Source organism: Panthera leo, chromosome B1 (genome assembly GCF_018350215.1).
Source record: "Panthera leo isolate Ple1 chromosome B1, P.leo_Ple1_pat1.1, whole genome shotgun sequence".
In the NCBI taxonomy this organism is placed as follows: Eukaryota; Metazoa; Chordata; class Mammalia; order Carnivora; family Felidae; genus Panthera; species Panthera leo.
In genome coordinates this window covers 149,269,128-149,290,848 of record NC_056682.1, presented here as the reverse complement: position 1 = coordinate 149,290,848, position 21,721 = coordinate 149,269,128, and the positions used below count along the sequence as shown (strand labels likewise).

Below are 21,721 nucleotides of genomic sequence, written 5' to 3'. Positions count from 1 at the left end.
ATCATAAATAATCATACGAATTCAATCTCCTTTCTACAGAGCTATTGCTCTGTTGTTCCAGAATAACTCTCCTAAGCATTAAGGAGTACACTTTAAGCTAATATACTGGGTTTTGCTAAACAAATCTGTGGTCTCCGTGGACATGCTTTTCATGGGACGAAAAATAGAAGACTATCCTATTTGACTTTCTACTAGGATAGGTAAAGATCTAGCTTGTCTTATGTACTTTAAAAATTAGACATGCCTTGATAAATGTGTAAATTTTCAAGGTAAACCAAAATATTTGAGGGGCAGAACTAGATTTGAGATTGGCATCAAAAATTGCCAACATACATCCTCGTATGTGATGCTTTACATAATTTTAAAAGCAAAATAAACAAAATGATAAGGCAAAATGGCAATCCTACATTCTTATGTTGAAAAAGATTATGGAAAATGAACCAGGAAAGAAAATCAAGAGTTAAAAATAGGAAGAACATCTATTTGACTCATCAGGTTTTTTTGTTGTTGTTGCTAATTGGTGGCCTACTGTAATCTACATACGTTTAATGGTACATAACATTATTCTAAATATTTTACATATATTAAGTGATTTAATCCTCATAACCATATGATCTATATATTATCTACAGTTCACAGAAGAAGAAGTTAAGGCAGGAAGAAGCTAAGTTCTTATAGCAACCATACTGAAAGTGAAACAGAAAACACACTCATAAACTTTTAGAATTTCTATTGAACTTACCATTCTCTCAATCTGATGACTCCTTTCTATAAACTCTCTTGAGCTTTTCATTCCATAACTTTCTTTGTATTTTATATTTGTTACTTTAAAAGAGGCAAGGTAATAGAATGACTTATCATCTGAAAGGTAAAAATAAATAAAAGGTCCATGCTTAAATATAATCAGTTTTGTGTCCCCCAACCCCAGGAAATAGATTTACCATAGTGCAGTTTATTTCTTCTTGGTGCAAAAATTATTGTGGACATTTTTCAAATATTTTATAATTTTATCATTGTACCCATCTAAAATAGAAAATTCAGGCCTCCAAATATACTTTCAGAATACCTCATTTACAGTGTTTACGCATATCAAAATTTTCATACAATTGGACATGTAACATGGAAAGTAAATATTGAAAGTGACTGCTGAAAGTCATATAAAAATTATCAATTTCCTCAAAGAATTGTAGCATAAGTATATCTTAGCTGAGCTGTATTATGAAGATACATTGAACAGGCTATCAGTTTTTTCCATGCTATTAATAGGTACTAATATTTATTGTTTTCACTTTCTTTTTGCCCATTTAACTCTCAATTCTCTGTAATCTACCCTTGACACACCAGTGTAACTGCCATTGTCTAGGACAACAGTCATAATATCTAAAAGCCACCTTTTTGGGGGTCTTTCTTCTTTTTAATCTTGATTTCTTTGCTGCCTTAATCATATTCCTTGAAACCCCATCCTAGACTTTATGGAGACATCTTCTAACTTTCTTTCTACCTGGCCACTCCTTCTCAGTTACCTTGGAGAGCTCTTTATTTTTACTTCTATCCTTAGCCACTTAGCATTTTATCCTTGTCCTGGTCATGTTAATGTTAGTTAACTCCTTCTGGGTGATCCTAATGGTGATGGCCTCAAACATCAAGTATTTGTTGATGTTGAAAGATCAACTGGGGCACATTTACATTTGCAAGGGTTTATTTGAGCAAAGGGCGATTCCAGTTGGGCAGCATCAAACCAAGTGATTAAGATCCCTCCACTGACAGAAGTGAAGGGAAATTTGTATAGACAGGATGTAAAAGAAAAGCAAGGAAATCATTTGATTGCCTGTAGCTTAAGCAGTTGCCTTATAAAGGAAAGCCTACTGAGCTGTTTGTGACAGTTGTTCTTAAGTTTCATTTTCTGAGATTTGAGTGCACTGACTCTGGTTTAGGTTTAGGTTTCCTTACGTAGGCTACCAAGGCATTAGAGCCACCTTAGTCCAATGACTTCCCTGTTTAATTATTTTAACAATTGATGACCCCTAAATTTTTATCTTCAAGCAAGATCTTTATCATGAATTTCAATTCTCTATCAAATAAGGAGACTATTTGTTGGACATCAAATAGGCACCTTAAAAATAATATTTCCAAATGGAAATAATCATTTACTTCTTCCTGTACCCAAGCCTGCCCCACCTCCTACATTTTCTATCTTCATTAACAGCTCCATCATCCACAATCACCCCAAACTTAGCTTCATCCTCATTTCCAACATCCAGTCTTTCCATCTCTAAGTTTTATGTATTGAATCTATTAATATATCTCAAGTCCTTTCTCCCACCCAGAGAAGCTACATCCTTAATTCAGGTCCTCATCAACCACCTAGTTAATATCTATCCAAAACAAAATGACTTTTTTATTCAAAAAGAAGTTGCCCATCTAGATTGTCTATCTTAAATGCTATCATCACAATGATATCACTACAACCAGACTAGAAATCTTAGACATTAGAAATCTTGATTTCTTTCTAATTAATCAGCAAGTTCTGACAATGTTATCTAAATTTTAAAAATCTATCTTCTATTCACATGTTGTACTCCTACTAGTGCTGTAGTTTATTCCCTTATTATTTATTGTCTAGAAAATGTAACAGCTGGGGCACCTGGGTGGCTTGGTCAGTTAAGCTTCTGACTTCGGTTCAGATCATGATCTCCTGGTTTGTGGGTTTGAGCCCCATGTTACGCTCTGTGCTGACAGCTCAGAACCTGGAGCCTGCTTTGGATTCTGTGACTCCCCCTCTCTCTGCCCCTCCCCTGCTCATGCTCTGTTTCCCTCTGTCTCTCAAAAAATGAATAAAAATGTAAAAAAAAAAAGAGAAATAAATAAAATGTAATAGCATACTAACTAATACCCTGCCTCAAGTTCTGTTTTTCTAAAATCTATTCCCCACATAGTAATCTTAAAATTGAAAATTTGACAAGATGACTTCCCCAATTAAAATGTTTCCACTTTTCTCCGTTTCTTATGGAAAGGTGTCTTAACTATGATCTCCAAAAGTTTTCCTTGACCTAGATCCTACCTGTACCTTTGAGCATATTCTTTGCAACATTCCCCTTAGGATTTATGTTGAAACTACAGCAAACTGTTTGCATTTGTCTACATTTACCATGCTGGGTATTTGTTTCCCCCTAAGATTTTGCTTCTGTAAACCCTTTGCTTGAAATGCCATTCCAAAGGCATTTCCATGCATAAATTCTACTCATGACATTACTTCCAAATGGGGAAAATGTCTGGAACATTCAGCCTTAGTTAGATAAGGACTTCACAATTGTGCCACTATAACCATCCTGTGAAGAGCTCTATTTGGTACTTGCCACAATATCATAATAACCTATAGATTTTAGTCCACTGTAATGTCAAGTCTTTGAGCAAAGTATTGTACCATTTTTGCATTTGAAGAGGAAGTAACATTTTAGGTAATATGAGTAAAAAGAACAATACCTTAAGCTTTTTACAAGTCAAGGAAAAATAATTATTTCAATAGTCAATATTTCTTAAGTATATAATAGATCAGACTCTGTGCTAAGCATTCTAACTTTTAATTTAATTTATTTTTTAAAATTTTCAGACTATAAGTGCTATATTAGAAACTCTGAAATGAACAGAAGTATATAAAAAAAAGTAAAAGTAATCTATAACCCTAACATCTAGAAGGAACTAATATTATTATTTTGACTTATGTTTCTTTTTCTAAAAATATTGTTTCCATTGACTGCAACTTAGTGAATTAGGAAAGTACCCTGCCAAAATGACCCAGCTATTATATGATGGGCCTGAGATTAAAACCAAGGTTTTAATTTGACTCTAAATCCCATGGGAGTATATATTCCCCACATTCCTGGAACTGGAGCCAGTCTTGTAGAATGGGAAGACAAATGATGCTGTTTCAATCCAGACTTAACTAAGAACACTTAGGTTTTCAAGAAGTCAAAATATTAAAAATAGCTTTAGAGGAGTGCCTGGGTAGTTCAGTCCATTAAACATCTGACTCTTGATTTGGGTTCAGGTCATGATCTCACGGTTGTAAGATTGAGCCCTATATCAGGCTCCTCACTGGATGGGGAACTCCCTTTCTCTCTGCCCCTCCCCTGCTTGTGCATGTGCACATGCAAGCAGTCTCTCTTTTCCCCCTCTCTCTAAAAAACAAACAAAAAAAAAAACTTTAGAAAATTGAGTTTCTGGATTTTGTGAAAATATAATTCTAAAGGCAATTCTTCAAAATATTTCATGGAATTCTTTATAAAAGATATGTTTTTATCCTATAAGAAAAGATATAAGTAATTCTAAATAATTCTGAAAAAATTAATCTGGATAATGAAACTATTTGTTGAAAAATATAATTTACTATATAATTCTAGGTACCTAAAAAAAAGAAAACTTGAAAACTCAGTGTTTGAATTTTTCTTGTTAATATTTCATGTGAATGGTGGTGGTGATGATTTCATTAATATTAAATTATCCTCACACAATTATGAAGCTATCATTATGTTTTTGGTATTTTTCATTGATATTTGATATTTTTCATTGGTTGAAGATATTTGCAACATATTCAATAGATCATGGATATATATATCCAGAATATAGAAAGAACTACACAAATCAATTAAGGACTTCAATAAAAAATGGGAAAAAGATTTGAACAGGCATTTTACAAAAACAGAAATCTAAATTATAAGTTAATACATGGATAAGTGCCCGGTGTTATTGGCAGTCATCGGGCAGATACAAATTAAAATTATAGTATGTAATAAGTCAGATACAAATTAAAATTACAGGGGCACCTGGGTGGCTCAGTCAGTTAAGCATCCGACTTCGGCTCAGGTCATGATCTCGAGGTTTGTGAGTTTGAGCCCTGCGTCGGGCTCTGTGCTGACAGCTCAGAGCCTGGAGCCTGCTTCGGATTCTGTCTCCTTCTCTCTCTGCCCCTCCCCCACTTGTGCTCTGTCTCTCTTGATCAAAAATAAATAAATGTATAAAATTAAAAGAAAATTTAAATTACAATAACACTACAATCTATACCAAATTAGCAAATATATAAAGTATGGCAATAGCAAATGCTGGTGAAAATATGGAATGCAGTGGGAACTCCCATACAGTACTGATAGAAAACAGCTTGGTTTTATCCATAAAGTTCAAAAAGCATATGCCCAGTGATGCAGCAACTCTACATCTGTTTATGTTCCCTTGATAAACTTCGCATATGTGTACCAATACATATGCATAAGAAGGTTCATAGCTGTATTGCTTTAATGTCTAAAACCTGGAACTACCCAAATGTCCATGAACATTAGAATAGATGAGTATGGCATGTGTAAGACAACAGAATATTAGTCAATATTGAAAATAAATAGACTAAAGCTAACTACAAAGTGGATGACACTTATAACAATATTGAGTAGCAACAAGGCTCAAAAGTATGTATAATTTACTATTCAATTATGACTTCATTTTTAAATATTTAATTTACCTTCATTTAAATAAAAAGGGAGGATCTAAATGGAAATCTCAAGGAAAAATAAGAATCCAACATTTCATCAGTCTTTTTATCATGATGAGTAACAAAAAGGTAGCTACATTAATTCTGTTAGGCACTTAATATTTAATTAATAACACAGAAATTTTCTTTTAAAGGGATACCCAAGAATTTATGGAGTTGTAAATATAAAACCTGAGAAAGAGGAAAAGTGGCGCCTGACATCTAGGAACTGGCCTGATACTATCGCCTAGGCCTTGGTATTCTGTTACAATTTTGTAGAACATCAACATTAGACAAGGCCACTCTGTGACAATATAGGTGATGACAAAAATGAGATCATCTATAGATATATCTGAGCTCAGACAAAAACACTGTTCAAACAAATAATCAAACCAGGCAAAACATTCCCTTATTCTGGCTATTATAAATGAGTGCTCTTTCTCCAACAGTTAACAGCGTTAGCCCCACTTCATTGCTGTTGTCGTTCAGGTAAGATTTATTAAGATACCAAATTACAGCATTATTCCAGCTCTCTGACAGCATCCAATGAAGGATGCATCCTACTTCCTTGAACCCTCCCTAAATCATTTAATACACCGTTTCCAACAGTCTCTGACCGCCTCATGGTCCCCCATGGTGTATGTTCTCCTCTGCTACAAGAATAAACCCACCTTGTTCAAATGCAACTGTAATTTTGGCGATATTTAATTGGAGGGCACTGACAAACCATTCATATTCTACAAGTCACTGAATTATTTTATAATCCTTATTTGAAAATTTCCCATATGTTAGGGAGTAGATAATTCATCAGAATGATAATACAGTGAAAGCTAATCATTCATAATTATTGAGATCCCTAGGATAAAAATAGCTTCCTCAAATATACTTCAATCCTAGTGATGTAAATTTTATCAAGTATGCTAAAATCCTTACTTCTGTTTTGATTATTTCATATATTTCATTTTTATTTTCCTGCCTTTTAGATCCATTTGTTTTCACTCTTTAAAATTATTATTTTTTAGATACTTTTTCTTCTTGGTGTTATCCTGGTCACTATACTGTGATTTCATTTCATTTTTATTTCTTTATGCTATAAAAATATGTATATTACTTTTTTGAAATGTGTCTATCATCTTATCTTTTGAAATGTATATGTTATTACCTCTATCTTATTCCTTGGATTCATTAATCCTTTGTCACAGACTATCTTCCCTTTTGTTTTACTAAATTTCCATCTATAATGATGCAGCTTTCAATTAACTGCAGGGAAGTTCCATGTAATAGATTTCTGAAATTCTTGAGTATTAACCTCTGTATTAGTTTCCTGTTGCTGCTGTCACAAATAACCACAAATTCGGAGGCTTAAAACAACACAAATTTATTATTTTACTGTTCTGGAGGTTAAAAGTCTGAAGTGAGTTTTATAGGACTACAGTCAAGTCCTGTTTTCAGAGCTGGTTCCTTCCGGAGGCTGTAAGGGGAGAATCTTTTTCCTTGCCTTTTCAGCTTCCAGAGGCTATCCTCATTCCTTGGCTTGTGGTTCCATATCACATTATTCCTTTTTGCCCCTGCTTCTGTCATCACATAGCCTTCTTCCTTCTTTAACTTGCTTGCCTCCCTTTTATAAAAACCTTGGAGTTACATTTAGGACCCATCTAGAAAATCCAGAGTAACTTTCCTTTCTCAGAAACCTTAACTTAATCACATCTGTAAAGTATTTTTTGCCATATAAGATAACATCCCAGGGTCCAAAGATTAAGACATGGGTAACCAAAGTGGGAAGGGAGGCATCATTCCGCCTAGGACAACCTCTATGACATTTTAAAAACACTATAATGCCATTATTTTTATTATCCCTTCATTTTTTTTTTCTTTTTTGAACACCTGCAGTATTGGGGATGGAGGACATTTTACACACAGAACTACTTTACTCCTTTTTGACCTGGGGATATATTAACAAGAAAGACATAATTACAGAGGACAATTTTGTTTATCCTTTTTATTTCATGAAAGTCAAAAAAATTGATATCTTCAATCCCCCAATAAAGTGGGTAGGAAGGTAAACTTAGCATGTTTGACAATATTTCATCACTTCCTGATCTTTCAAGTGTGACTTTATTGTTGTGAGTCATATGATTCTGGAGAATTTTAGTCAGTGACTCAGTCACATGTGTTTATAAATACACATGCCAAAGTAAAGGTAAATGAATATTGGTTGACTGTCATTGGTTTAATTAGTATTATCCATTTTTGCACATCATGCAAAATTGAGTTTTCCTTTCTTCCTCCAGTCATGAAACAATCTCTTTTTCCTTCAAAGATAATGTTTGATTTTTAGCCCATTAAAGATTCTTTTTTAGGTAACTTTTCTCTTATCATCTTTGCTTGGGGAACTCATTAATATATTGTTTTTGAAAAACGAAAACATATTAAACTCAGCACACGATGTGATTTGTATCTATTCTAAAGATTAAGCTTTCATTCTTCTTTCTCATTTTAAAACTATTGCTTTTAGATGTCTATCCATGTGATAAGGTATATTGCAAGCTTCACTGGCTGGAAATATGTAACCCTGAACTCAATAATGGAACAAACAATAACTTAACGTCAATAAGAAATTAGTAATTAAAATTTTAATATCATGCAAATAGCATTTTTTTATACAACAGAGAATTTCAAGATATTAAGTCATAGAGCACTTAGGCAATAAAAATGTGACCTGGATACTTACCCTCAACAACAAAATGAGTAACGATACCAATTGCAATTCCTATGATTGCTACAATTGCCAATGTGAAAAGAGCTAGACGTATAGGATCCCAAAATTGTTGTCTTCTTTGATATTCAACTTGTGGGTAATCAACTTCTGAAAACTCAACTGGTCTGTGAAAACAGAGAGAAACAGTAAAACAATTTAAAAAGTCATTATGGTTCTACTTTATGTCCATTTGTTATGTTCCTCTAAGAAAATCCTTTATACTGCTAAAAAGTAGGATACTTGGATCTTGAAAAGAAGACAAGGCTTTAATTTGCATACCCTCTCCCAATACCCGAATCACAGCATAAATTTTGGTTAAAGTTCTACCAATGTTGTCATTCAAGTGAGAATATTTTCTCACTGCATTTTGTCTGACATACTGGCAATTTGAAATTTGGGGAAGTGCAAAGACTCACTTAATAAAAAGATAATTTATAAATAACATTTCAACATTTTAATAAGAAGTTTCTAGCAACAGTTATATAATAATCTCATCAGTTCTGCTTGATTAAAAATAAAAAAATAATATTAATACTTTTTAATGATTTGTTTTAAAAGCGGCAACACTGCTTTAAAAGACCTGATCATGGTTCTTTGAATATCATTAGCACCTCCCAATGAAATCACCAATTGTGAGTTCTTCTTGATAAGACTCCAGTTCCCAGGAAGAATGTTTATTTCCACTTGACTTTTACCTGTCTCTACTCATGCACTATTTCCCCACTCAAAATATCTTAAGCCATTGAAATTATCTTTCTCTAACTTGAAAGTTGGCATTTATTTATTTTCCAAATCCCTGAATAGCATTCAAAGTTTAATATCTTGCAAGTGAGATATTTTTATGTTTTTATATATTTTTAAAATTTTTTAATGTTTATTTATTTTTGAGAGTGCTGTCAGCACAGAGCCTGATATGGGGCTCAAAACTACAGACCCTGATATCATGACCTGAGCTGAAGTCAGACACTTAACCAGCTGAGGCACCCAGGTGCCCCAAGTTTTTATATTTTTAACTTTATCTAACAATATTTATTACAAACTTTATTCATTGAATGAGATATAGAAAGTTCTTAGAATAGTACCTACCACATGACAAAAATGTTTCAGAAACAGTTCTAGATCCCTAGAGATATGAAGATTTTAAGATACGCTCTTTGCCTTTAGGACGTTCACTCTTTAAAAGAGGATACCAATGTGGAAACAAGTAATTAATATATAGCATGAAATGTACCAGAATAAAATTTTGTGCAAGAAGAGAAAACAATTAACTTTTTGGAGGACTGTGTCAGGAGATTTCATCAAGAAGGTGACACGATTAAATTTTGAGTGTGAATAGGGATATGTTCTGAAACCCCCAGTGGATGACTGGAATTGTGAATAGTATCAAACCCTATGTTTTTCCCTATACATACATAAGTATGATAAAGTATAATTTATAAATAAGGCATAGTAGGAGATTGACAGCAATCTCTGATAATAAAATAGAGTGATTGTAACAAGCTATTGTAATAAAAGTTATGCAAATGTCTCTCTTTCAAAATATCTTACTGTACTGTGCTCACCCTTCTTGTGATGATGTGAGATGAATGACATAAGCATTGGGACTAGCGTTAGGCTACTGACTTTCTAACAAGTCAGAAGGAGGATTATCTGCTTTAGGTTGACCACAGGTAACTGAAATCACAGAAAGTGAAGTCTCAAATAAGCAAGGGGTGGGGGGTGATGGTACTGATGTAATTAGTACTGGGATTGAAAATATATATACGTGCTTTTGTCCTCAAAGAACTTATTATGGTCTCCAAAGTATGTTCATGGTTTCATGTTTCTCAGCACTGCTGTACTAGAAAGAGGATATGCTAAGGTTGGCGGGCTGATCAGCTCATGAGGAGTCCCGTAACCCAAAGTAAAAAGTTTGAAATTGACTCTGCTGAAGATGGGGAGCCAATAAAAGTTTTAATCAGACTGAGAATTTAAGATAATAACAGGATGGGGATTAGAGCAAGAGTGCAGAGAGAAAGACTAGTTTAAAGGTTATTTTGAAGGTCCTGGAGAAAGATGGTGAGGACCTGAGCCAAGGCTGGAGCAGTGGGATGGAGAGGAGGAGATGGATTTAGTCAATTCTTGACTTTTGCTGGCTGAATGCTTAGCTGTGGGATAAGCCATTAATTAATGGCTCCCTTGTTTTAATGTTTAGGTAAATGATTGTGTCTCCTGGCAAGATGAGAAAGATTAAAGGAAGAGACAGTGATTTCAATTGAGACATCAATGTTGTTAGTAATGAACAATGTGCTGTCCTTACACTTGGTTCTGAGCCAAATGGAAAGTCCTTATTTTATGCCCTTTTCTGTTTGACTCATTTTATTTTAGTTGTGTCACCGATACCTGTTTGCATGCCTCTAATAAAAGCCAATGTTAAAGTTGGCACCACAGACCCAGAATAAAAAAATGATTAATATCCCCATGTGCAATACCTTCTTCCTCACCCATAATTGAAGTTTCCATATACAAGATCTTTGACATTAAAAATTCTTGATTATTTATTTTGTGGATATTTTGGTTGCTGAGGTTTTTCTCACTTTCTTTTTTCCTAAGTTTTATCAATTTGCTTTGTTGTACCTGACCCCTTCAAGATGCAAGAAATGGCCAAAAACAAATTCTGTCAAATTTGTGGGGATTATAGCCATATATTAAGCCATGATAATATTGCATCATTGTGAAGAAGATTTTTTGAATCATGGCCGTATTTAATTTTAAAACGAATTTAGTCTGGTGATCAGTTATTCTCAGTCTGATGTAACTGAGATGTTGACTTTTGTCTCACAGAAGTTGAAGTAAGTTTTACCAAATACTCATTTCCATGTTTTGAGGTAGAGCTGGCAGAAACATTATGCAGATACCAGCTACGTATAAAGGAAGTAGTCTTTAGCCTAATTGGGAAAATAAGGTTATAAAACCCAACAAAGCATTCAAAAAAATTTGTAAATTTGTTGGCTAGTCTGTTGTAAAATGTTTGTGCTGGGCATAGTAAGCAAAACAAAATGCATCCAAGTCTTAAGTATGCAATAACTAGAATTTGGCTATGAAAAGTTAGAAAGATATTTTAAAATACGTAACAGGTTCAAACTTTGAAAAAGATTGTTTTATTTTGATGACATTTCAAATCCCTTTGTATTTTCCTATATGTTTATTCTGATTTGTACATGACAATTATTTCTTTAAATCGGAATATGAGTCTGATGCTAAATGGAACCTTTTAACCTTTTTATGGGACTTTGTATTGTATTTATTTCAAAGAGAATTAAGCCTTTGTTCCCTTCATTTTTGAGAAGGAGGGTTGTTTGTTTTGCCTTGTTTTATTTTCTTCATGTTAAAATGAAATTAAAATTAAAATTGGGAAATATCTAAGTGGAGAAGGAAAATACAACTCAAATATATTCCTCCATTGAAGCAAATTTTTTAAAGTTAAATGGAAAATGTTGGTACATGCTCCAAAGGGGTAACTACTTTTTTTATGATGGACATAAACCCAGATAAACTGGATTTAATCCTGGTTTTGCTCATAATAGCAAGTTAGTTAAATTCTGAAGCTCAGTCTTCTCACCTGTAAAATGAGGAAGCATTTTATGGCTTTGCTAGGATTGAAAACAGTACAAAAAGATCAAGCTTTGAAAACTAGCAAGGTTCGCCTCCACCAGACTCACAGATTTGTAGCAAACTGAGAATAGCTCTTAAAGGTTCCCAGGAACTCACCTGCCCCAGCGCCTAGCTATTTCATTCTTATGATTTAACTCAGGTAGATATAGCTGACTAACTACAGTATCCCAGACCAAAAAGATGTCTGTAAAAAAGTTCAGTCTATGCCTTTCTCTGCAGACAGCCTCACAAATGCTCTGATGAAAAGAGCAAACATAACCTGTCCTCCAAAATGCCATTTGTTTAGATTAGCAATTAAGTTCAGAGTTATGTCCTCTTTTAGAGGCAGATTCTTTGGTGACAAGTGCTGTAATCATACCTAAATAAATAAGTTTGAAAGCTTGCCTCTCTCAAAAACTAGTTGTAATAAGCTCTATGATTACTGTAGCAAAGATGGCTGACTGTTGGCCATATGATGCTTACCAGAGTTCAGTCATGCACTTTTAGAAAATTTATTTAAGCAATTGAAATTGAGTTGCTTTTCCCCAGTTTCTTTTCCAGAACTTTTCTTAAAATGGAGGCATTTATAACAAAATTATTCAGATTCTAACTAGTGTAGTGTAAGTAGAAGTATGCAGAAAGAAGCATATCTTTGTGCATTAAATAGCATGTGTATTTTTCTTCTATGTTAGGCACAATGGGGGAGATTATTGTATGATTAAGATATCTCTCAGTCCTTCAGATCTCAGTCCCATATATCTTTAGGTTATAGATCTTAATATGAGAATCATTGGAACAAAGCTGTTCAAAATCCATGAAATATGGAAAAATTATAGTATTTTTTACCAGATTCAGGAATAATGAATTAGAAATAAGTCATGAAAATGAAAATAGCCTATTCATGCCTAAATTACTCTTATTCCAGAATTCTCAAAATTAATCCATTTGTATCCTTTTAAAGAGTTAGGGGCAGCTAGCTGGGTGGCTCAGTCGGTTCAGAGTTGGTCTGATTCTTGATTTCGGCTCAGGTCATGATCTCACAGTCATGAGATTGGGTCCCGTATAAGGCTCCACACTGGCATGGAGCCTACTTAAGATTCTCTCTCTCTCTCTCTCTCTCTCTCTCTCTGTCTCTCTCTCTCTGTCTCTCTCTCTCTCTCTCTGTCTCTCTCATTCTCTCTCTCTCTCTCTCTCTCTTTCTTCCTCTGCCTCCCCCCACTCACACACACACTATCTCAAAAAAATTAAATAAATAAATAAATAAATAAATAAATAAATAAATAAGAAAAATAAAGAGTTAATTGAAATATATATAAGCCTATATGGTTCAGGGGGATTATACCAGTCACAGAGGATACTCACATGATAGACATTCCCAAGCTAGAGTAAAACTTTCTTACTCAGCAAACATAACTACTAGATATTATCTAGATGGAATAAAGAGTCAGGTGGCAAAAAGGTTAATTTTTAAATTCATATTTAGGATTTATCTTCTGCCTGTCATTTTGCTTGATAGGACTTAAACCACTAATTTGAGACCCTCAATAGCATGTGTTTTGGTACAGTACCCTGCCTCTTTTTAAACTTTAATCTGTTATAGTTAATTCAGTTATAAAATTGGCATTTTAGTTAATTCACCATATTTCATTACTGAAATATACTGGCATTGCTTTTCCCATTTCTAAACTTCCTATTATAGTTGTGTGTGTGTGCGTGTGTGTGCGTGTATGTGCATGTGTGTGTGTGCGTGTTTGTTTGATTTTCTAAGTTTATATCACTGGAAAACATTTATGCTATTGTTGAATAATTATTTCTTGGTTTAGCATTGGTGTTGGTATTAGTGTTAGCATTGATAGACTAATTCTCAGCTTCTCTGAGCTAATTACTAATTATACTCTTTTCAGGTCATATATATATAATAGGCATTTAATAATAACTAATAGAGATATAATTAAAATATCTGTATTATTTATACTATAGTATTTTATTTGTAGATGCTGAGGCAAAGCTTGGTTTGTGCTTTGTAAATGTGGGTATTATCTACTTTCTCTGAACTCCACACAGACTAGAAGTTTCTTCAATACTTTTTTTTTCTCCTATAGTCTTACTATGCGATTATTGAGTTCATGGTAAAAGATCCCAACACTATATTATCACATTACCATAATAATATGACAATTAGTTTATTGATGTGAAATATGTCAAGTGTTTACCTCTAGACAAAGTTCTGCTACTACTGAATTTGGAACCCAGATACATGATTCATGATCTGGCCAGTGGAACCGCTATATGTCCTTTTGTTATACTTAATTCAATTCTATTTAAGAAACTTATTATGTGCCTAATATATTCCAGCATATATTCAAGAGGCTTATGGTAGAGTAGAAAGATATAAAATAATAAAATGAATATAGTGTCATAGGAAAAATAATAGATTTACCAAGTACAGTGATAAGTAAACATGGAAGATTGAATAATAAAGGTGTTTGGGAAAGGGATAGAGAGGCATACAGGAAAGACATCTCAGACATGACAGTTGAGCAGGACCTTGATGGATCAAAGGAGCTCTCCAGCATGTGATATGGGTTAAATACATCCTGCTCCTGTTTACTCCTTGCTTGCAAGCAGAACAACTTCTCATTATTATAAAAGCACCTTTTTAAACAGGAATATGACCACAGACTTTATTTGGAAATCAAAGAAAACTCACCAATAAATGATATCACTCAAATGAAAATTGATAAAATCAACAAAAGAAAACAGACATAAGGTGATATACCATTGTAGTTTTGATTTGCATTTCCCCGATAATTAGTGATGTTGAGCATCTTTCGTGTGTCTTTGGCAATCTGTATGTCTTTGGAAGAATGTCTATTCAGGTTCTCTGCCCATTTTTTAATCAAATTTCGGGTTTTGTGGTGTTGAGTTGTAGAAATTCTTTGTCTATCTTGGATATTAAACTCTTATAAGATATATAATTAGTAGATAAGGAAGATATGGGGTGTGTGTGTGTGTGTGTGTGTGTGTGTGTATGTGTGTAAAATAGAATATTATGCAGCCATAAAAAAGAATGAGGTCGTGCCATTTGTGACAGCATGAATGGAACTAATGCATATTATGCTGAATGAAATACATCAGACTGAGGAAGACAAATACCATATTATTTCACTCATATGTAGAATCTAAAGAACAAAACAAATCAATAAACAAAGAAACTACAAGCAGAATCAGGCCTATAAATACAGAGAATAAGCTGATGGTTACCACAGGGGAGAAGGGTGGGGGCAAAATGGGTGAGGGGAGTGGGAAATACAGTCTTCCAGTTATGGAATTAAAAAGTCATGGGAATAAAAGGAATATAGGGAATATAGTCAATGATACTGTTGTAATAGTGCTGTATGTGACAGATGGTAGCTACACTTGTGGTGAGCATAGCATGATGTATAGAGAAGTTGAATCACTCTATTACACACCTTAAATTACTGTAACATCGTATGTCAACTATACTTGAGTAAAAAAAATTACAATAAATAAATTCAGTCATCTAAGTAGTAACGACACTGATATATTCATGATGAGGCAAAATTTGCTTCAGACTTGATAAGAATTTTAAAGACTAGGAACACAAATCAAGGGACTCTAGCAAGAAATGCCCCTGGTTTTTTTCAAAAGACACATGAAAGCATACTCTAAAAATGTGATGATAATAAGTGACTATAGTAGCATAAAGAGCTAGCAAAGTGATGAGAACCTGGGGGGATTTCAAGTATGAGTTAGTCATAAAATTGACTGGTTTGGCAGGTAATGGAAAAGGGCAAAGTTGCAGACTGGGCAGAAAATGGATAGCAACCTGTTCCTTTATTGTAGTGTGGAATAGTTCTGTACATTGCAGGGATACCGGTATGTTAATCCTATTAAATCCTATTTACATAATGCAATGTAACATAAAAGCATATAGGATATGCTAGGATATTGCTGATAAGAATTTCATGTGCTTTCCAAAAATGCTTTTAAAAAAATTCTTTTAGACCTATGATTTTTAGATCCAACATGAGATCTGTCCCCCTTATACCTAGCTTATTTTCAAAATCATGATTGCCATCTTCTAAGCACTCAAAGGCCACCTTCTCCCATGATATAATATTATCAAGGTCAGCTCCATCTCTATGAAAGCAGCTACAAGAACAACAATATTTAGTAATTTAATTTAATTCTTACACATATGGGTAACATAGCTATAGTTTTCATGTGTCCCTCAAAAATATATCAGGCTCTTCAAAATCTTTTATTTTCTGGATAACTACAAAATTTGCATTAGAATGATCACAATTCCTGCATGGAAAAGATCTTACAGTTATTATGATTGCCAAGCATACCATTAATATGCTTTGACTTCATCCTGTCAGCATATGTTCATTGTCTATTTGTTTCAGGCACTATTTTAGTAGTAGGGATATAGTAGCACTGAAGGTATATTCTTTGCCCTCATGTCTCCTGGTGAGGAAGAAAGGCAGTGAACAACACATAATCTATATATAAATGTAAAATGTCAGGTAACAGAAAGAATGAATGGAGGTAGGTGGGATTAAGGCAATCAGAGGAGACTTCTCTGCAAAGATGACATCCAAGCAGACATGAACAAAGTGAAGGATGGAGTTGTGCAGCTGTCTGAGGGGAAAGTACTACAAGCAAAGGGAACAGAGAAGTATGAGTGTCCTGAAGTGGGGGCAGATGTGATGTGTTGGCCGAAGAGTGAGAAGGTCAATGTGGCCAGTGTGCAGTGAGCAAGCAGAAGAGAAGACGAGGTCAGAGAGAGTCACACAGCAGATCATAACCTAGCAAGCCACCATAAGGACTCCTATATGTTATTCTGAGTGAGAAAGGAAAGCATTATGGAGTTTTGATTGGTGGAATGTAAGGGTCTTTTCAAAAGGATCACTCTGTAGAGAACACATTGTGGTGGAGGGAGGGGGTAGCGTGAAGGGTAAAAGCAGGAAAACTGGTTAGGGGACCACTGCAGAAGTTCAGGCTGGAGACGATGGTGGCTTGGACTAGAATGTGAGCAGTGAGAAGATCAGAATATATTGTTGGATTCAGAATATATTTTGCAGGCCTTGCTGACAGACTTTGTTGATGAATTGATGCAGAATGTGAGAGAGTTAAGGAGGATTCCAAGGTATTTACCCTAAGCAGGGAAAAGAAACATGTCCAAGGGGGTGAGAAAGCTTTTCTCAAATTAATGCTTACATGGAACTCTACCGTAGAACACTGATTTAAAACAGAGCTGTTCTGGAACAGAGAGGATATATAGAACTCTACTAGTATGTAATCTCCTCACTGAGACACATTCACAAGAATGAACTGCTGACTTTCACACTGATGTACAAACTCTTTAGCATAATCCTGAAGATGCCCCAAGATGGAACCCACTGTAGCCTGATCTGTCACACAGCCCCTAATCACTTTCCTCACATTCAATTCGCAGCCTTTGCCTGTCGTACACCCAAGGAGAACCTTTTCAAGGGGTACCTCTATAAAATCTTTTCATCATAGGAAACTCCTGAACTGGAGCCGGCTTTGACCTTTAAGCAATCAGCAGGCAGGTGGTAGACACAGACGTGAGTCCTTTATTCCCTCTCTGTCGTAGGACCTCAGAAGAGGTAGGAAAAGCTGGGATCTCGAGAGAGAGTCTTGATAAAGGGACCTGCTTCCTATGAAACTGGTTGCAGATACAAATGTATCTGCAAGTATGGGGGTAGGGATATGAAGACCCCTTTCTTGATTTTATCAAAGAACACATATAGTTTCTCAAAATTCATGGTTAAATGTAACATTATTAATCCACTTCAATCACCAATGCTAAACTCTCTTTTATTATGTCACCACTATAATGTTTTCCAACCCGTTCTTAAAACCCTTCCTTCCTAATTCTTTGAGGAAGCTCCTTTTACCTTTAAATAACCTTACAATGGTTTTAAGGAATGCATTCCTAAAGTTTACATCTATTACACTAGTTATCTTTCCTTAGGTTCATATAAAATGGATCTAATCCTTCTGCCACATGTAATTTATTCAACAGTTTCTTATTGAGCACCTACTGTTTGTCCAGCACCATTATAAGCACTGGGTATTTGCTGACTAACAAACCTATCCCCATAGTGTCACATAAATTAAAATCAGGTGAGCATGTCAATTTCTTCCACCTGTGGGCCAAACCAAAGGGTTAAAGCTCTTTACTGCCTGGGAAAGACATGTTGAGAAAACATTTCCCAAACAACTTTCAAGAATTAAAGAAAATATTGGGGTGCCTGGGTGGCTCAGTCAGTTAAGCGTCTGCCCACTTCAGCTCAGGTCCTGATCTCACAGCTCATGGGTTCAAGCCCCGCATCAGGCTGTGTGCTGACAGCTCAGAGCCTGGAGCCTGCGTCAGAATCTGTGTCTCCATTTCTCTCTGTCTCTCCCTTGCCTGCACTCTGTCTCTGTCTCTCTCTCAAAAATAAATAAACATTAAAAAAAAGAATTATAAAAATATCAACAGGAACTATATATTAGATGAATATAAATGATGAAAGCACAGGTCCCAGAGAACTTTGTAAGTATGCTTTTTTTTTTTCACTAAGAATTTAAGGCTTTGCCTTTGATTTCAAATCAACCAACTAAATGATGCCTTTCAAAATTAGAAACAGAGCCAAGAGTTTATGTTGAATAAGGTTAGTTTGACTTAGTAACACAAGGGAATGAGAAAGAGTTGGCTAAGGGTTTATGCACAAAAGAGAAGTTACTTTGTAATGATTATATAAACATCCTTTAACAGAGTATGACCAATATTATTCAAAACTTTTTGATCACTCTCACATAACTTCCTCATTGGGCATATTTCTGTGTTTGTTCTTAATGCCATTAAAATGTTATAAAGAGACTCTGTACAATTAATTTGAAGTGGATGAAGTGAATCCATCAGATAGCTGGTGCCATCAGAATGAGAATTTAAATATCTGATTATCCTTGGTACTAAAGAAATGTGAATAAACCAGCTTAAGATAAATGATGTACACTCCTCAATGTGCAGCATAATTTATTTGCTAATCAGGTGTTCTCACAGCAGCAGCCCCAAGGGAAAATTCTTTTTATGTCTTACACATGTCTTAACGTATTTGTATTCAACCTGAAGCACAGATACACATTAGATATTCTGTTTGGAAACAATTCTCTCTACTTCTTGCCAAAAAGCCTTCATTTCTGGTAATGCCTGTGATTAGTAATACCTCTTTAATAACATGGGTTAACTGAGGTTAACAACCTCCCCTAAAACACACACGTAGTGATGCACACATGTTAATGGAGAGAAACAGCAACAGAAAACAAATACAATATTCATTTTTTTTGGGGGGGTCAAGTTTTTTTTATGAAATTTATTGTCAAATTGGTTTCCATACAACACCCAGTGCTCATCCCAACAGGTACCCTCCTCAATGCCCATCACCCACTTTCCCCTCCCTCCCATCTCCCATCAATTTATTGTCAAATTGGTTCCCATACAACACCCAGTGCTCATCCCAACAGGTGCCCTCCTCAATGCCCATCACCCACTTTCCACTCCCTCCCATCTCCCATCAACCTTCAGTTTATTCTCAGTTTTTAAGTCTCTTATGATTTGGCTCCCTCCCTCTCTAATTTTTTTTCCTTCCCCTCCCCCATGGTCTTCTGTTAAGTTTCTCGGGATCCACATAAGAGTGAAAATATATGGCATCTGTCTTTCTTTGTATGACTTATTTCACTTAACATAACACTCTCCAGTTCCATCCACGTTGCTACAAAAGGCCAGATGTCATTCTCATTGCCAAGTAGTATTCTATTGTGTATATAGACCACAAGTTCTTTATCCATTCATCAGTTGATGGACATTTAGGCTCTTTCCATAATTTGGCTATCATTGAAAGCACTGCTATAAACATTGGGGTACAAGTGCCCCTATGCATCAGCACTCCGGTATCCCTTGGGTAAATTCCTAGCAGTGCTATTGCTGGGTCATAGGGTAGATATATTTTTAATCTTTTGAGGAACCTCCACACTGTTTTCCAGAGCGGCTGCACCAGTTTGCATTCCCACCAACAGTGCAAGAGGGTTCCCATTTCTCCACATCCTCTCCACCATCTATAGTCTCCTGATTTGTTCATTTTAGCCACTCTGACTGGCGTGAGGTGGTATCTGAGTGTGATTTTGATCTGTATTTCCCTGATGAGGAGTGACATTGAGCATCTTTTCATGTGCCCATTGGCCATCCGGATGTCTTCTTTGGGAAAGTGTCTATTCATGTCTTCTGCCCATTTCTTCACTGGATTATTTGTTTTTTGGTGTGGAGTTTGGTGAGTTATTTATAGATTTTGGATACTAGCCCTTTGTCTGATATGTCATTTGCAAATATCTTTTCCCATTCCGTTGGTTGCCTTTTAGTTTTGTTGATTGTTTCCTTTGCAGTGCAGAAGCTTTTTATCTTCATGAGGTCCCAATAGTTCATTTTTGCTTTTAATTCCCTTGCCTTTGGACAGGAAACCATCAAAACCCTAGAGGAGAAAGCAAGAAAAAACCTCTCTCTTACCTCAGCCGCAGCAATTTTTACTTGACACGATATTCACTTTAAATGCAGTTTCAAGTCTGCAGTCCATCCACATCCAGATGGCCAACAGACACATGAAAAGATACTCAACATCACTCATCATCAGGGAAATACAAATCAAAACCACAGTGAGGTACCACCTCACACCAGTCAGAGTTGCTAAAATTAACAGCTCAGGAAACAACAGATGCTGGCGAGGATGTGGAGAAACGGGAACACTCTTGCACTGTTGGTGGGAATGCAAACTGGTGCAGCCACTCTGGTAAACAGTGTGGATGTTCTTCAAAAACTTAAAAATAGAATTACCTTATGACCCAGCAATAGCAGTGCTAGGAATTTATCCAAGGGATACAGGAGTGAATCATAGGAGTACATGGACGCCAATATTTATAGCAGCACTTTCAACGATAGCCAAATTATGGAAAGAGCCTAAATGTCCATCAACTGATGAATGGATAAAGAAGATGTGGTTTATATATACAATGGAATACTACTTGGCAATGAGAAAGAATGAAATCCTGCCATTTGCAGCAACGTGGATAGAACTGGAAGGTATTATGCTGAGTGAAATCAATCAGTCAGAGAAAGACAGATATCATATGTTTTCACTCATATGTGGAAGTTGAGAAACTTAACAGAAGACCATTGGGGGAAGGGAAGGGGAAAAAATAGTTACAAAAAAAGAGAGAGGGAGGCAAACCATAAGAAACTCTTAAATACAGAGAACAAACTTAGGGTTGATGGGAGCACGGGGGAGATGGGAAATAGGTGATGGGCATTGAGGAAGGAACTTGTTGGGATGAGCAATGGGTGTGGTACGTAAGTGATGAACCACAGGAATCTACCCCCAAAACCAAGAGCACACTTTATACACTGTATGTTTGCCAACTTGACAATAAATTATATTAAAAAGAAAAACACTAAAAGCAATAACGGAAGTGGTTATGTTAAGGAGATGACAAAAAATAATAAAAAAATACAATACTTAAAAAAATACAATCTAAATAAATAGATAGACAGAATTACTTTACACACACAAAAATAAATAAATAAATAAATAAATAAATGCAGTTTTGAATGCACAAAGATACCTGTGAAACAAATATCCATAGACTTAGACCATTTCTCTCTAGTGTTTAGCCATGGATATAAGGTACAGTGAAATTAAATCCCCAACAATGGCCTTTCATTATGG

At 35.2% G+C, this 21,721-nt stretch overlaps 1 protein-coding gene across 1 annotated transcript in view; it reads right to left on the bottom strand.

Moving 5' to 3' along the window:
• LOC122218498 (transmembrane protease serine 11F) overlaps positions 1–18,066 on the bottom strand; it is a 48,359-nt gene extending 30,293 nt beyond the window's left edge. Inside the window, exons 1-5 of the mRNA XM_042936718.1 lie at positions 18,008–18,066; positions 15,982–16,085; positions 14,421–14,526; positions 8,250–8,401; positions 743–861 (exon numbers count right to left, since the gene is read on the bottom strand). Coding sequence (XP_042792652.1) covers positions 743–861; positions 8,250–8,401; positions 14,421–14,526; positions 15,982–16,085; positions 18,008–18,066 — 540 coding nt within the window. The remainder of the gene's footprint in view (positions 1–742; positions 862–8,249; positions 8,402–14,420; positions 14,527–15,981; positions 16,086–18,007) is intronic.
• Between the last annotated feature and the right edge of the window lie 3,655 nt (positions 18,067–21,721).